Source organism: Cetorhinus maximus, chromosome 18 (genome assembly GCF_964194155.1).
Source record: "Cetorhinus maximus chromosome 18, sCetMax3.hap1.1, whole genome shotgun sequence".
NCBI lineage: Eukaryota > Metazoa > Chordata > Chondrichthyes > Lamniformes > Cetorhinidae > Cetorhinus > Cetorhinus maximus.
In genome coordinates this window covers 52789073-52805434 of record NC_135896.1, presented here as the reverse complement: position 1 = coordinate 52805434, position 16362 = coordinate 52789073, and the positions used below count along the sequence as shown (strand labels likewise).

The 16362-nt window shown below is 39.8% G+C and overlaps 1 protein-coding gene across 1 annotated transcript in view; it reads left to right on the top strand.

Moving 5' to 3' along the window:
- The window catches only part of LOC144693179 (potassium channel subfamily K member 16-like), a 36085-nt gene extending 25274 nt beyond the window's left edge, over window positions 1-10811 (top strand). The window contains exons 3-5 of the mRNA XM_078562722.1: window positions 121-287; window positions 3302-3470; window positions 9247-10811. Coding sequence (XP_078418848.1) covers window positions 121-287; window positions 3302-3470; window positions 9247-9641 — 731 coding nt within the window. The 3' untranslated portion in view covers window positions 9642-10811. The remainder of the gene's footprint in view (window positions 1-120; window positions 288-3301; window positions 3471-9246) is intronic.
- The last annotated feature ends 5551 nt before the right edge of the window (window positions 10812-16362 follow it).

Below are 16362 nucleotides of genomic sequence, written 5' to 3'. Positions count from 1 at the left end.
TGTTTTAATGAAAAAAATTTCTGTTGTTTCCACTTAACCTAAAGAAAGTGCAGTTTTGCAGACAACAGTTGATATGTAGGGTTTTGTTTTAAAATATTCTTATTTCTTCTCATGCCAAAGGCTACGGAAACATCTCACCCACAACAGCTGGAGGTCAGGTCTTCTGTGTTTTCTATGCACTCTTTGGAATCCCCCTGCATGTGATTATTCTTGGTCGTGTTGGCAAAAATCTGTCTTCCCACTCAGAAAAAGTGCGCGAATGTCTGTCCAAGAAAGGAATGAAAGAGGTACAAAAAAATCTACACCAAGCCTTTGGAAGGTTGTCATTTATATTAGAATTAAAAGATATAAACATAAATTATATATATTCTGATGCATGCTCATTTCATTTGGTTCTATTTTGGGCAGTTTTAATTTTAACTCACAAATAATGAATTACATTGCTTGAAAAATACATCAGTTTTGTCAAGATCAACAAATACAAAGATTGTTTACATTGCTTTACCAAGTGCACACCAGAAGATTATTCCACACTCATGCGACATTCCCATTCCTTATGCTTTTTATCCTAGAGGATTCATGAAGATGTTTCTGCTTTAATGCAAATGAGTGCTGAACTCAGGGCAGTTTAAACTCATACCAACTGGGAACCAAAACCCTTACCCGAAAGTTACATGTTTTTTCAATGTTTTCCATTTTGTTATCCACATTGGGCACAGATGATCCCTAGTTTAGAACCTGTGCACTACTGAATGGGTTGCCTGCAAATACACAAGGCGTTGTCCCTTTGTGAAGGAAGGCACTACTTGTAGTAGTGTGGCGGTGAGGTTTTATGGGAATGCCGGAATTGAACCAGGATCCCACAATCGGACATCTCATGTTAGTGTCCCACTGCCTGCACTTTTCTCTTATGGCCCTTAAAACTGACCTATACTTCCTGCTTACCTTTGAACTCTGCTACTAAAAGTGAAGGGTTAGCATTCTGGGAGTATATTGCTGCCTTAAAACACATATTATAATTTGCTACTGTAATGTTTGTGATGGTTTCAAAACAGAATCTAGGTTAGCTCAGAAAAACTTAGTTGATTAATGTTAATATTGATATAACTTGTGCGGCACAGGCTACACAGGCAATTAAGCAATATGTTTTATTTATATATCACCTATCCTAGAGCTGCAGTAGATTTGAATACACAATTGAGGCAGATAAGCTGACATGTGAACAGGTTTGCTTTAAGTGGAAGTGTAACTCCAGTACTAAGCTACAAGTAGTTTTTTAACTATTAGATTCAGAGAAAGTGAAGAAAATAAAATCACAATTCACATTAGCCATGCAGTAGCACCACACCTGACAACAGAGATATAAGCAACAGCTTTATAAACTAAAGAAGCTCCAGAGCATGTGTAGTCCCATCCTTTTAAGATAATAAAAATCAATTTAAAATAAAACCCTACATATTGAAAGGGCAATTTACAAAATGGTAAAAGGAATTCTTAAATGTAAGATACATTTCCATGCAATTTAAATATAGGTTTTGTATTTGCAAAGCCACATTAAAACACAATTGTTGGATGCATTTATTAAACAAATATTAGATACATACACCAACATCAACTTGCATTTATGTAGCACCTTTAATGTAGTACAATATTACAAAGTGCTTCACAGGAGCATTAATAAACAATATAACACTGAGTCACATAAAGAGATATTAGGGCAGATGACCAAAAGTTTGGTCAAAGAGGTAGGTTTTAAGGAATGTCTTAAGGAGAAAAGTGAGGTGGAGAAGCATAGAGGTTTAGGGAGGGAATGTCGACCCGAGGCAGCTGAAGGTATGACTATCAATGATGGAGCAGTCAAAGTTGGGAATGCTCAAGAGGCCACAACAGAGGATTTCAGGTATCTCAGGGGATTGTGGGCTAGAGAAGATTACAGAGGTGTATGGCCATGGACGGATTTGTAAGCAAGGATTTTAAAATTGAGGTATTACATAACTGGGAACAAGGTGATAGATGAATGGCATTTGGTTCAAGTTAGGGCACAGATAGCAGAGTTTTGAATGACCTCAAGTTCATGGACGTTAGAACTAGGCCTGCCAAAGTGCATAGGTATGATCAAGCCTAGAGGTAGCAAAAGCATGGATGAGGGTTTCAGCAGCAGATGTGCTGAGGCAGGGTGAAGTTGATGATGTTATAGAAGTCGGAAAATGCAGTCTTAGTGATAGCGAGAATGAATCAGAAGTTCATCTTGGGATCAAATACAACACCAAGGCTGTAAAGACTCTGGAATAAAACAGACAATGCTAGAAAACTCAGCAAGTCTGGCAGCATCTGTGGAGAGAGCAACAGAGTTAACATTTTGAGTCCATATGACTCTTCTTCAGAAATAGGGAGCTAGAAATGTGCATTTCTACTTCTCTTCCATTCTGAAGAAGCGTCAAACGGACTCGAGTCGTTAACTGTTTCTCTCTCCACAGATGCTACCACATCTGCTGAGTCTTTACAGCATTTTCTGTTTTTATTTCAGATTTCCGGCATCTGCAGTATTTTGCTTTTATTGTAAGCACTCTGGTATAGCCTTAGACCAATGCCCAGGGAGAGGGATGAGGTTAGTGGGTAGGGAATGAAGCTCAAACTGAAAACAATGGCTTGATCTTCCCAATGCTTAGTTGGAGGAAATTTCTACTCATCCCGTACTGGATGTCAGACAAGAGGTCTGACAATTAACGGACAGTGGAGTGGTCGAGAGAAGTGGTGGTGAGGTGTGGCTGGGTGTCATTAGCACACATTTGGAAATTGATGAACTTTTGGACGGTATCACTGAGGATAAGCATGTGGATGAGAAATAGATACATGGGGATACTAAAGTTAATTGTGGGGAGGATGGGAAGAGAAGCCTGTGCGGGAGATTATCTGACTATGGTGAGACAAATAAGAATGGAAACAGGTGAGTGCGCTCCTATCCAGCTGGATGATGATGGATTGCATACATACATGTACATATGTACAAATAAAATTGATTCCTGAAGGATTAAAATACATATCTTGGCATAACATAGCTCTAACATACTGTGCGGGTAACATAATAAGTAATAAGCTAAGAAGCAGCTGGACAGAAATGCAAAATACAGTAGAAAGTTCTTTTAAATTTGAAGTAATTTGCTGTAACTTTAAAATCTTATGTTTAAGAAATAAAAGAGTGTTCTGTTTATAATTTTATGGTCTTCTTTAAAATGAATGATTATTTGAATTGCTTTTGTTACTTGCCATGTAATATTAAATGCATATTTCTCTATTTCAGAAAAGAGTGAAGCTTTTAACATTCCTGTTTTTTCTCGTGATTGGTGCTATAATATTCTTGGCCTTACCACCTTTAGTTTTATGCATTTTTGAGGATTGGTCCTATGGAGAAGGAGTTTATTATGCATTCATTACTCTCAGCACCATTGGTTTTGGTGATTATGTAGTGGGTGAGTTATGACAGACTTTTTTAATTAATTGAAAAGAATATGTATAGAGGTAATCACATTTTCTTTAAAAATGACAAATACATTGAAAGTGCCTTGTTGAAATAGGAATATTGCATCGCTCCTACTCGCATCTACATAATGACAGGCCTTGTTTACATAATACACTGTGCAGATTATAAAAAACACATTTCCCTAATTAAAATATATAGTTATAATAAAATTGAAAGACCGACATTACAGACACATTTTATTCATGTGATATGCATGAATACTGTTGTTATCGGTAATATTTTAGCTATATTGTATAGCACAGGAAATAGCAAAGTGCAAAGACTGAAGAGATCTTTTTAAAGTGCATATTAATCTCTAATTTAATAATCTTAGCTAATAACGTTAATAACATATACCAATTAAGCTGCTGACATTAAAGAGCTGTTTCATAACACTTCATTGCTGCAATATGGCCTATATTTATCGGAATCATTGACCTAATTAGCACTGTGAATCTGTATTTGAGGCACATTAATGGGAAGCTGCAACCCTGTAATTTAAATCACGTAGCAATTCAGTCTTCACGTGCTTCTCGGAGGAGTGAACATGGCACTGTCGAGCTGCAGCCAGACACTGAATTCGGCAATAGATGGTGTCATTATTTGAACACAGAATTTTCTTTTTTTATTCATTCACGGGATGTGGGCTTCACTGGCTGGGCCAGCATTTATTGCCCATCCCTAATTGCCCTTGAGAAGGTGGTGGCAAGCTGCCTTCTTGAACCGCTGCAGTCCATGTGGTGTAGTTACATCCACAGTACTGTTAGGAAGGGAGTTCCAAGATTTTGACCTAGTGACAGTGAAGGAACGGTGATATATATCCAAGTCAGGATGGTGAGTGACTTGAAGGGGAACTTCCAGGTGATGGTATTCCCATGTATCTGCTGCCATTGTCCTTCTAGATGGTAGTGGTCATGGATTTGGAAGGTGCTGTCTCAGGAGCCTTGGTGAATTCCTGCAGTGCATCTTGTAGATGGTACACACTGCTGCTACTGTGCATCGGTGGTGGGGAGAGTGAATATTTGTGGATGGGGTGCCAATCAAGCGGGCTGCTTTGTCCTGGACAGCGTCAAGCTTCTTGAGTGTTGAGGGAGCTGCACTCATCCAGGCAAGTGGGGCATATTCCATCACACTCCTGACTTGTGCCTTGTAGATGTTGGACAGGCTTTGGGGGGGTCAGGAGGTGAGTTACTTGTCGCAGGATTCCTAGCCTCTGACCTGCTCTTGTAGCTACAGTATTTATATGGCTAGTCCAGTTCAGTTTCTGGTCAAAGGTAACCCTGCGGATGTTGGTAGTTGGGGATTCAGTGATGGTAATGCCATTGAACATTAAGGGGCGATGGTTGGATTCTGTTTTGTTGAAGATGGTCATTATCTGACACTTGTGTGGCGCGAATGTTACTTGCCGCTTGTCAGTCCAAGCCTGGATATTGTCCAGGTCTTGCTGCATTTGGACATGGACTGGTTCAGTTTTGTTAACTCAATCATGACTAGAAATTAGAATGTATTCCAAGGGCACTAAATGGAGACAGTCCGCTTAACTGAGTGTCGGTTTATTAGCACAAATTCATGCATTTGCTGGAGGTGTAACCTACCTTTGATAGCCTCTACATGCTTATATTTTAAAACTTTCTTAAACCCTTAAAAACATGTTCCTGTGCATGAAGGCAGTTCAAGCTAAATGTTTGCTGCTGTTGGTTTCAATAGATACAGTTGAAACAACTAACCAGGGATTCCAAAGGGGAATTGAAAAGTCTTCTCTACTATGGGCCAGTTTAACCTCGGTGGTGGGTAAGCTTTTAGAAATGATGATCTGGGACAAAATTAACAGTTTTTTAGACAAATGTGATTTAATTACGGAAAGCCAGCATGATTTGTTAAGGGGAAATTGTAGTTAACTAACTTGCTGGAGATTTTTGATGAGGTAACAGTGAATTGATGAAAGTAATATGGTTGACGTGGCTTCCAAAAGGCATTTGATAAAGTGCCACATAACAGACTTGTCAGCAAAGTTAAAGCCCATAGAATAAAAGGGCAGTAGCAGCATGCATATCAAGTTGTCTGAGTGATAGGGAACAGATTAGATGTGAATGGTTGTTTTTCGGAGTGAAGAATGGTATATAGTCGGCTTTCCCAGGGGTCAGTGTTAGGTGTTATGATCCCCGTAGAGACTGATAACTTGTAAAAAGCAACTTAACTTACAGTTAATAGCTGAAAGAATGGCATGTAAAGATTTCTCATTTTAAGATGTATACTGTAACAAATGACTAAAAACTCCCTTTGTAGGCAACTTACGCTTTAAACCACAGTATTGAATACCCCAATTCTTATCCTTAGCCCAACTGCAAAATACACTTCGCAGGTGTACATTACACTGCCCTTTATGGAGGCATTCAAGTTTCCTAGAATCACTGGATCACAACCCTGGAACTCCCTAACAGCACTGTGGGAGTACCTACAACACATTGGGCAGAATTTTGCCCTTGGTGGGCGGGCAGGCCCCACCAGCTTGGCGGTGGGTGGGCAGCTGACCCCCACTGCCCACCTATGCGCTACCCGTGCTGGAGGGGGGGATTCCCCAACTGTCAAAGTGCGCTCTTTCGCGCATGTGCACTGCTCCCTGAGACTAAGTGCTGTCTCAGGGAGATTACTGACAGTCTAAAAAACTTTAAAAATAGAAAAATAAAAAAATTATTAACGTGTCCCCCTCTCATGTGACAATGTCACATGAGATGGGACATGCTAATAAGAAGCACAGAAACTTTATTAAAGTTTTTAAAAACGGACATGAAACCTCATCCCGCCAGTGGATGAGGTTTCATGTTTTTTCAGAAGCCCGCTGGGGTTCCTGGCCTGCCCGCCAGCCTCAAGGTTGGACGGGCAGGGCCTTTAATTATCTTAATTATCCTGTCAATGGCCTCAATTGGCCATTGACAGGTTGGCGGGCGGACAGCTGAATTCACTGTCCGCCCGCCTTCCTAAAGATTTAAATGGACTGGGGATGATGTCGGGGGTTCCTCCTGACGTCATCCCACGTCGTTTTTGCGTCGGCGAGCAGGCCCCGCCCCCAACTCGCCAACGGCATAATTCTAGCCATAGACTGTAGTAGTTCAAGGAAGTGGCTCACCACCACCTTCTCAAGGGAAATTAAGGATGGGCAACAAATGCTGGCTGAGCCAGCAATGTCCACATCCTGTGGAAGAATTAAAAGGAAATCCAAAGTGAATCTCAACTCTTTATTCCTGTCCTTTTCTTTTCTCAGCCTGGTAACTTGCAATCTTAGAACTGTACTTCACAGGGAGGTTTTCTTTCCTGAGACTCTCCCTCTAGTCCAAAGTAGGCAACTCTTCCAGCCTCATTTTAACTCCCCGCGAATTTGGTTCTTTCAATCTGAGCACGAGTTTCCACTCTCATTCCTGCGTGGCATAGAGACTTTCCTGCATAGAGACTTTTTTGGTCTCTAGTTACTCCCTCTCTCCCAGATCCAGGCAGCCTAAAAAACACCATCTGTGATATTCAGTGATATTCTAGGTAACCTGTTCTTTACAACGGCTTCCTCTGCATCCTCCCTCTTGGCAATGTGAATCACATGGGCCTTGTATCAAGATAGAAATGCTAATTAGCTATCCTTGAGAGTCGATCTCTCTTTCACCTTGGAACTAAATGGACAGATTAAAGCACAGCTGTTTACAAGCCAATATTCTCAACACTTTTCTGGGACTTAGGAGACTCACAATCTGCTGCTATTGTCTCCAATTCTCCTTCGACCTTCTTCCCAGTAAAACAATCCAAGCCTTCCTTTAATCTCTAACAATCAAACCACCTAGGCTTGCTGTCAGACAGGTCTCAGAACATGTCACATGACCCTCTTCATTTTACCCTAAATTTGAAGACATATTCCCAAAACATAACAAGCTTCTAAACTTTATAATTGTAACATAGGACCACTGCTTTTCTTGATCTATAATAATAACCTAGAATTGAGTGTGCAGGGCACAATTTCAAAACGTGTAGATAGCAGTCATATGAAACAAATGGTTTTATTGCATATTACTGCTGTTAACTTTTTGCTAAGTTAAATGATTGCAAAATATTCTATCGCACATGCTGCAAGTAATTGTATTGATCACACCAGTGATGCAGGGAGACCATGATACAGGAGCTTTCTTTGGCAGCCATTTACAATAATTGCTTCAGTTCATGCTGAAGTAATTGCACTTCTGTTTATTTTTACATTTGTTTAGCTAACAAAAAGGACAGATAATTTTTGACATTTTAAAGCACAGTGTCATCTGTCAGTTGCTAGGAATTAATCAATAAGAATCTTGCAGTGTTAAAGAAAAGATATCTGTTGCACACCTGTTATATTTGAGTTTGGAGAAAATTTGGCATATTAGCCAGGGCAGGATGTCACTGTGTAAACAATTAGTGAGAGCTTTTAATGGACCCTGCTCACCACACAGGAGTTCATTTGGACTAAGTACAAAATACCTGAATTAAAAATTATTTGACAAAAGGTAAACAGCCTTAAAGCAATCTTGAAACAAAAGCATTTAATGGGTCCAACTTCAGAACGAAACCATTTCCTGGTCACTTCTTCAAAATCTTTAAAACTGACTGGCCACCAAAGACCCCTGAGTGGATTTTAATAATATATTTTTATGCAGATATCTTTAAATAGATTTTTATCTTCAGGTTTTTCCTTGCTTCCGAAGATATTAGGAGATTTGTTATTGGACAGCTTGTGAGCATCATTTACACACATGTAATGTGATGACATCTAACTGTATGGTACTAAAGTATTATTATCCTACAAAAATGCTGTTGTATCACTTGTGTTTTGCATCATAAGAAAAGCTTGAAATTCCTCTGTTAACAATGATTATTTTTAAAAATTAAACCTGCGATAACAGCCATCCCAGCTGATATCACAAAACTGTTGTCCTTACTCTATGGTTGTATAGCTGAGTTTAGAATAGTCTGTAGTGGGCAGCAGTGTAAACGTTTTAGACATCAGCCTAATACTTGGCATTATGCTGCGCAACTGTTCTGAGCAGATGTAGAATTTCTGAGCGTGAAATCCAAATACTGAGTTGGGACACCTCGCCTCACAGCCAGTAATTTTTTTCTGTCTGTCCTTAATGTTGTCACCATCTATCGTGTTTGTAACAAAGTTGACCAATCTAGAGAAAAAACTGTTTTTGCTGAGAATCAATTTCAATGTTTGAAGATGCAGTCATTTGCCTTTTGTATACAAGTGGAGTATTTTTCCCCCCTTTAACTGATTCAAATATAAATTGAAAATGTTGGAAATTTACAAAAGGACTGTCAGATTCCCAACAGATAAAAGATAGACTAATGTTTCTTGTGAAGGTACTTAATTAAAGCTCAAGTTTGGACTAAGGGTCTCCACACAAAACATTGGCCGTCCTTTTTCTTGAGAGAATTAATGGGGTAGGAATTCACCCTCTGCGGTTGTGCTAAATGGATGTATTGCATTAGCCACCTCTTCTACACATCACTGTTTTATTGAAGTGAATTGAACTGAATATCTGACAGGGATTGTAATGGGTGCCAATGTGCTACCGGCCAAGACAAATTTCTACCCAAAGACATCTGCAGTGTTTTGCTGTGTTTTCTGGGTTTTTTTCTTCTTATTTCAGATTTACAGTATTTAGTTCTTTCTTTTAATCTCTGATATAAACTGGTCATATCTGTGCCACCAGGTGTCAACCCCCACAGGAAGTACCAACAATTTTACCGGTCATTGGTGGCAATCTGGATCCTCTTTGGAATGGCATGGCTGGCACTACTTTTTAACTTACTGACCAACTTCATGGAGGACACTGAAAAGAAAATTGCACAAATTAAGAATAAGAAAAAAGTAGCAAAGGAAAATATGAACTTTAGATATGATGCAAATGCAACTTCGAGTTCGGAGAATGTCTCCATGTTATCAGATTCAGAGACAAATGTGAGGAAAGGAGCTCAGAAACCTTTTGAACAGGAAGAATCATCACAAGTTGAATCGAAAATAATAGCTTCAGATCATGATCAGAAGGAAACAAAGCCTGAGCCAAAATCTTTGAATGCAAAGATTACAGACCAAGAAACACGATAGAACAGAATTCATCCATTTATCCCAAACCCTAGGAAGCCATGTTTTCCTAGGTAGAAGATATCACAAGATCACTGATAAATGTTGGTGAGCAACATTTAAAGCAACAGTGGGGTAATTTTTTTACCTTCACTGGCAGAATGAATTGTCTACCTATTATAGCTCCTGCCCCGTTATCATTCCATCAGTCATCTACGTATTTTCTCACCCAGTAACACGCCAGGAACAAGATTGTGATTTATTGTGTTAGGCATAGGTGGAATCATTACAATCTCAGTGAGGTAGAAATTACTTTATTCCCTTTTTGGGCCTGAAATGGGTGCTGGACACAGAATACCTGTCCCTATCAGGAAATGCAATATCAGCCTAATAATGTTTGAGCAATCTGTTGGTTCCTGTCTCCGTGGGCTACCCACCCATTTTAAAAAGATAAATTTCAAGCTGTGTGCCTTGCCAACATTGGGGTAGGACCAGGGAGAGATCAAAAGTATTGTGGAATAAGGAAGCACACTTACTCCTTCCAGCTCCACAGCAATTTATTTCTTCAAAATCTTGAAAACTGATTGGCCACCAAAGACTCCTGAGTGGACTTTAATAATGTATTTTTATGCAGATATATTTAAATAGATTTGTATCTTCAGGTTTTTCCTTGCTTCAGAAGATATTAGGAGATTTGCTAATGCATGTAATATGCTGAAGTTGGTGGTCAGTAATATTGGAACCAGACCTTAACATATTGTAAAATCAAATTTAAGCCTGTGTAAAAAATACCGCTGGTGAATTTCCACTCATTTGCCATAAAGTCATTTATGCTGTTTTTGCAGAGTTCCCATAGCAATTACGAGGCTACTGTACTGTATCTTGAGAATTTATCATTTGAATGATGCTAATTATAAATAATGGATGATATACAATTGTTCAAATATTTTTATTCAGTTAAATCAAATATTCAATTGTTTACATGTGATTCTGATACAATTATGATTCATATTCATGTTACAATATGAGAGTTACACAAAGAGACTAGATGGTCCATGCATAATTATAATCTGATTCATAGACTGTTGCAATATATGAATCATTTACTGTTATAAGGTTCATTGACTGCTCAAAAATTTACATCAATTTTTGTATTAAACTTTTACAATGATAAATAAAACTTCTTGATTACAAATTCACTTATTTTATATAAGGCATAATCATCAGCATGGTTTCCTCAAATTTTCCTTTGAATTTGCTTTCAAAGGCCTCACACATTCTGCCTGCCACCTTCACTAATACCTCATCTACAACTGCTTTCAAGCTACTGTCATGGACGGAATGTATGTGCTTTCCTGCTGCCCATAATCAGTACGTTTTTTTGGAAAGAGATGTATCTTTTCTTACCGTTGGAGTGTGTATTCCAATTACATTATTCAACAGCAAGCTTCCATGAATTTAAAATAAGGAAGGTTTTTTATTCTCACACACTTACCCCAAAATAATGCAACTTCACGCACGTTTACAGCTTATGGTTACTTCAGTCTCCAATTTATGATTTCTGGTTTCCCGTGTGGCAGGCCTGTGGTTTCATGAATGGATTTGATGATTTAAAGTTGAAGTGAGGGTCTTGTGAAGTGAAGGTTCACAGCAGAAAGTAATTGAATATCTAGGAGGTTGGCTCTCAGGAAAAGTTTGAAACTTTAACAGGTTAAATATTTGGGCTGGTTGATGACTTGCTTCTGGTTTCCAGTCTAGTCCTGAGTGGCTGACAACTGATGGTCCCCATGATCCTTTGGGTCCTGAATAATAAGGGTGGAGTCCCTGAACCTAGTTTTAGTCACATGGCCATTGAAGTAACACATCAGAGGCCCATATAGTCTGGTTTGGGTTGGGGAGGCCATCATGATACAATGGGAAGTTGATAGTGGCCATTGAGTTTCAATCTTCCCTTTTCTCCAGCATGAAACATGGAGACAGGCAGTCTGGAAACTCCATAGTTTTTAGCTCTTGGTCCATCCTTAAACAATGAGATTTGTGAACTCCACAGATGGCTGTGAGCTGCCATCACCTATTTCCATATTTAATTAGGTATTCTCCAGAGACTTGATACTGTCTGTAGTCAAGCACCGAAAGTCACATGATTTTTGGCAGCCATCATATTGGGTCAATTTATAAAATTATCTTTGGCAAAATTTATATGTTCTCTTGCTGCCTGTGATCAGTGTTTTTTATGTAAAGAAGTGTGTGTTTTTTTTATCCTTGTAATGTGCATTCCAATTAATAATTCAGCTGCAAACTTTGGTGAGTTTAATTATAAAGAAGGTTTTCTATTCTCACACACTTATCCCAAATTAACCGCAATGTCACTCACAGTCGGTCTCACTCATGCACCAACACACACAAAGGTTAGATACAGGTTGAGAAAACCACCACCTCCAAATTCCCCTCCAAGCCACGCACCATTCTGAATTGGAACTATATCACCATTCCTTAACTGTTGCTGGGTCAAAATCCTGGAACTTCCTAACAGCGCTGTGGCTGTTCTTACAACATATCGACTGCAGCAGTTCAAGAAGGCAGCTCGCCACCACCTTCTGAAGAGCAATTAGGGATGGGTAAGAAATGCTGGCCTTGCCAGCGATGCCCACATCCCATGAATAAATAAGAAAATACAGATGAAAGTCATGCACTTTTATAGATTACAGTTATCTCAGTCTCTGATTTATGAACTTTGATCTCCCACGAGGCAGGCACGTGGTCTTTTGAAAGCATTCAATGATTTAAAGTTAAAACGAGAATTTTGTAAAGCAAAGGGTTATCAGCAAATTTTGACATTTCCTGTGGTCAAATAGCTAAGGGGTTGGCTTTCGGGCAAACTTTAAACTGGAACAGGTTACGTATTGTGGTTGCCTGATGTCTCACAGTTTGTTTCCGAGTCTGGTTCACAGACTGAGTGAACTGATGCTTCTGATGGTTGTGGTGAAACAGGCTGCACACAGCTCCTAGCTGATCTTTTAAGCAGACGAAGAAAACATGGGTGTCTCCATGTGGCTTTTCGCAAGTTCAAAGTCTTTTCCAAATAAGATGTTGTTCATGTTGATTCCCATCCTGTGTTGTGGGTTAACACCTGAGAGGACTTGAGACTGTCAGTGTATTTGATTTAGAATGACCCATTCAAATCAGATAGTACCCTGTTGATTGACTTCAGGCAAGAGCATCTACTAACATCAGTTTGGAATGTCCTTTGGTTCCCGTTTGAGACAGGGGAGTGGTTCTAATCCAAAAAAGAACACAGGTTTCCTAGGGCAACCATTTTTTCCAGCCTTCCAAACATAAGATTAGTTTGAAGTTCAGAATACAACATGCTGGTACTGGGCATGAAGAAAGAACTGACTGAATTTTCATAATATGACATGTCTTTACTGGGAATGACACTACTCTTAAGTGTCACCATGGGAAGCAGTTGCCCTGCTAGCAGAGCTGAAGGATAGTTTTATGGAAGGTAACAGTCATCTCACAAGTGGCCACTCTCAGATGTAAGCCCAGACAGTCAGTGTTAGCAAGTTAAGTAAGAGCAACAAAACCAAAACCAATCCCTTCCTCAGCTGATGTCTGCACACATGAACCTTCCAGGATAAAAGAAAGAACTCCATTTATGTAGCACTTTCCAGAAGTTCAGGATATGCCAAAGTGCTTCATAGCCAAACATAGTTACTGTTGTAATGTCGATAAATTTGAGCTGCCATGAAAGTATAATACTTTTCATAATATTTTTCTGGTTTATTGTAAAGTAGGTTTATGGGGATAAGTATAGTTGGGTCTGTCTGTATGTGATTTAATTACATTTGGAGTCAAGTAGACTGCAAGCTTTAACTTATCAAAAGAAGCGAGGTGCTTGATATGCCAATGAGTAAACGTGGATCCTGGCTTAGCATGTAAGGTGTGAAGGGAATTTGCATTTTTAGATAATTGAAGGGAGATTTGGATTTCAAAGGGATCTCAGTCAGTTTACAACTAGCCAGATAAGCAAGGCTAAGGAATGTGTTTATTTTTCTCAAAGGTTACTGACAATAAATAGTAGCAACATGAAAGTTTTTATATTGTGAGGAAGATACAGTTTCAAAGGCGTATGAAACAATAAAATTTACATATTAAAAAGTGAGATACACATATAAAGGAGAATGAGGCTATAGGCAGAATTTTTCCGTCGGCGAGCTGGGGGTGGGGCCTGCTCGCTGATGTGAAAATGACGCAGGATGACATCGGGGGGAACCCCTGACGTCATCCCGCCCCGTTTAAATATTCAGGAAGGCGGGCGGACAGCTGATTTAGCCAATTGAGGCCATTGACAGGGTAATTAAACCAATTAAAGGTCTTGCCCATCCAACCTTAAGATTGGCGGGCAGGCCAGGAGCCCCAACGGGCTTCTGAAAAAATATGAAACCTCATCCACTGGCGGGATGAGGTTTCATGTCTGTTTTTAAAAAGTTTAATGAATTTTCTGTGCTTTTTATTAACATGTCCCATCTCGTGTGACATTGTTAATAATTTTTTTATTTTTCTATTTTTGAAGTTTATAAACCTTTCACCGATCTCCCTGAGACAGCACTTAGTCTCAGGGAGATGTGCGCTCTTTCGCACGCATGCACGAAAGAGCGCACTCTGATAGTTGGGGAATCCCTCCCACTCCCGCACAGGAAGCGCATAGCATAATTGACCCACCCACTTAAAATGGCGGTGGAGCCCTTTTTGGTGGTGGCGATTGGCTGCCTACCTGCCGCCGAGCCGGTTGGGCCCGCCCGCCAATCAAGGACAAAATTCTGCCCTATATGTCAGGAGGAGGCCACGTGAGATCTAACAGAAGTCTGTGAAATAGCCTTAATGAAGCCTCCAGTGTTTGTGCATAAGTCTGCTGTCTACCGAAACAGAAGCTGGAGAAAAGCCATTTGGAATTTCACTGTCCAGGGTATTGTGTTAATTTGCTGGATCTGTTTAAAATCTAAATCCTATTTTCAGACCGTTGCCTTAAAGGGGTGTAAGTTGGAGTCAGGATAATTAGGAATTTTAGGAATTATTATAGTAGTAATTGTAGTCTTATGTATGTGCTTGACATCTTTTAGTTTGTTAATAAATATTTTAATTTAAGTTTTTAAAATCTCCAGAAGTCTCGGTGGACTTATTACTTCTGAAATAAGTGCACTCATCTTGAAATAAATACAAATTGCAAAACCATTGTGATAGCCCAACCAAGTTTCCCTCGTGGATTTGGTCCACCTGGCACACATCATCTGCTATGTCATAACAGGTTTCTACAAACAGCAAAGATTTAAATTACCAGTTAATCTACTTCTAGTGAGGCTGGTTTAGGATAAATGTTGACCAGGACACCTGAAGAAATCCCTACTCTTCTTTGAATAGCACTATGGGTTCTTACATGTCCATCTGAAAGGACAGACGAAACCTAGTCTTGACATCTCATCCAAAAGTGGGATATGATGAGGAGCATGACCATTCCCGGAGCCCAACTAGGTTCTTCTCTCCGAGTGGTATCCTACCAGTGATAGAAAATTATTTTCGCTGTACTACTGTAGTTTTTCCTTTAGCGCCTCAAGTATGTTTACCTTGGAAGTTACACTGGGAGCATCTTTGATGGCCTAGAGGTAAATACATCAGCATGTAGTAGCATTAAATCAAGTTTTGATTTCTCACTGACATAATAATCTCAGCTGGGGTGCTGAAATTAGCCTCAGATCAAAGAAAGAAATAAAACAAAATCAGTCCAGGATTCCCATTCCTGGTTGCTATCCAGTGACTTCTGCTGAAAACAGTGGGTGTGGACATTGGATGACCAGAGCCTGTGCTCAATTGTTCAATGGCTTCCGTGTTTGAATATTCTGACAAATATTCGAAGTTGGGCTGGGTGACCCCAGAAGTAGTGAGGGGTTGGAGGCGGGTTGGGTGACTCGGGCATACGTAAAAGTGCCCCTTTTGAAAGATCTGTTTGAGAAGTTAGTCCTCAATGCTATATTTCCTGAGCCTTGGAAAATATGTCTTTGAGTTATCAGGTGAGTGTCAAAGCAGTAAATGACCCTGGAATGGACAGCCCATCATGGGTTTTCCCTATGGGAGAATTGTCATTGCTCCTGTCTAATCAGCAGCATACTGACTTAAACTACTGAGTGGAATTTCAAGACACAGCCATGGAGATGTGCCTTGCCTGGTGCAGGTAATATGCAGTCATGTAGTTAGCTGGCTAGACTCAGTGGATGAATGATGAACAGTATTCTCATTGTTCATTATCTCATCTACTTGCCGTCTTGCCACCCATCTATCAGCATGTCACGGCATAACAGTTTGACTAACAGGGAGTAAGCAAGTAGGGCTTTCAGTGGTTGCTGAACGCAACATGCCACCTTGAAGACACAGCTGCACCATACGTAGCATCAAGCATATGTGCGGAGCCATTCTCTCCACCACACCATTAGGATAATTCATTCATGGAATGTTGGAAATATTTAGTGCATATAAACACACAAAATTGTATGACAGCAATGTAATCTGAATTGTTCAGGACCCTTAGTGGTGACTCGGACTGGTGGTTGTTAGCCTATCTGAAGCCCATATACACTGTGGAACAAATGGCCGTGGAGGTCGCCAGGGTGCCTGAGCAGCTGTCTGTTGGTGATGGTGAATTGCCAGTAGCAGGTGATGAAGGAGGTGTTGAGGTTGCCTTGGAACATGG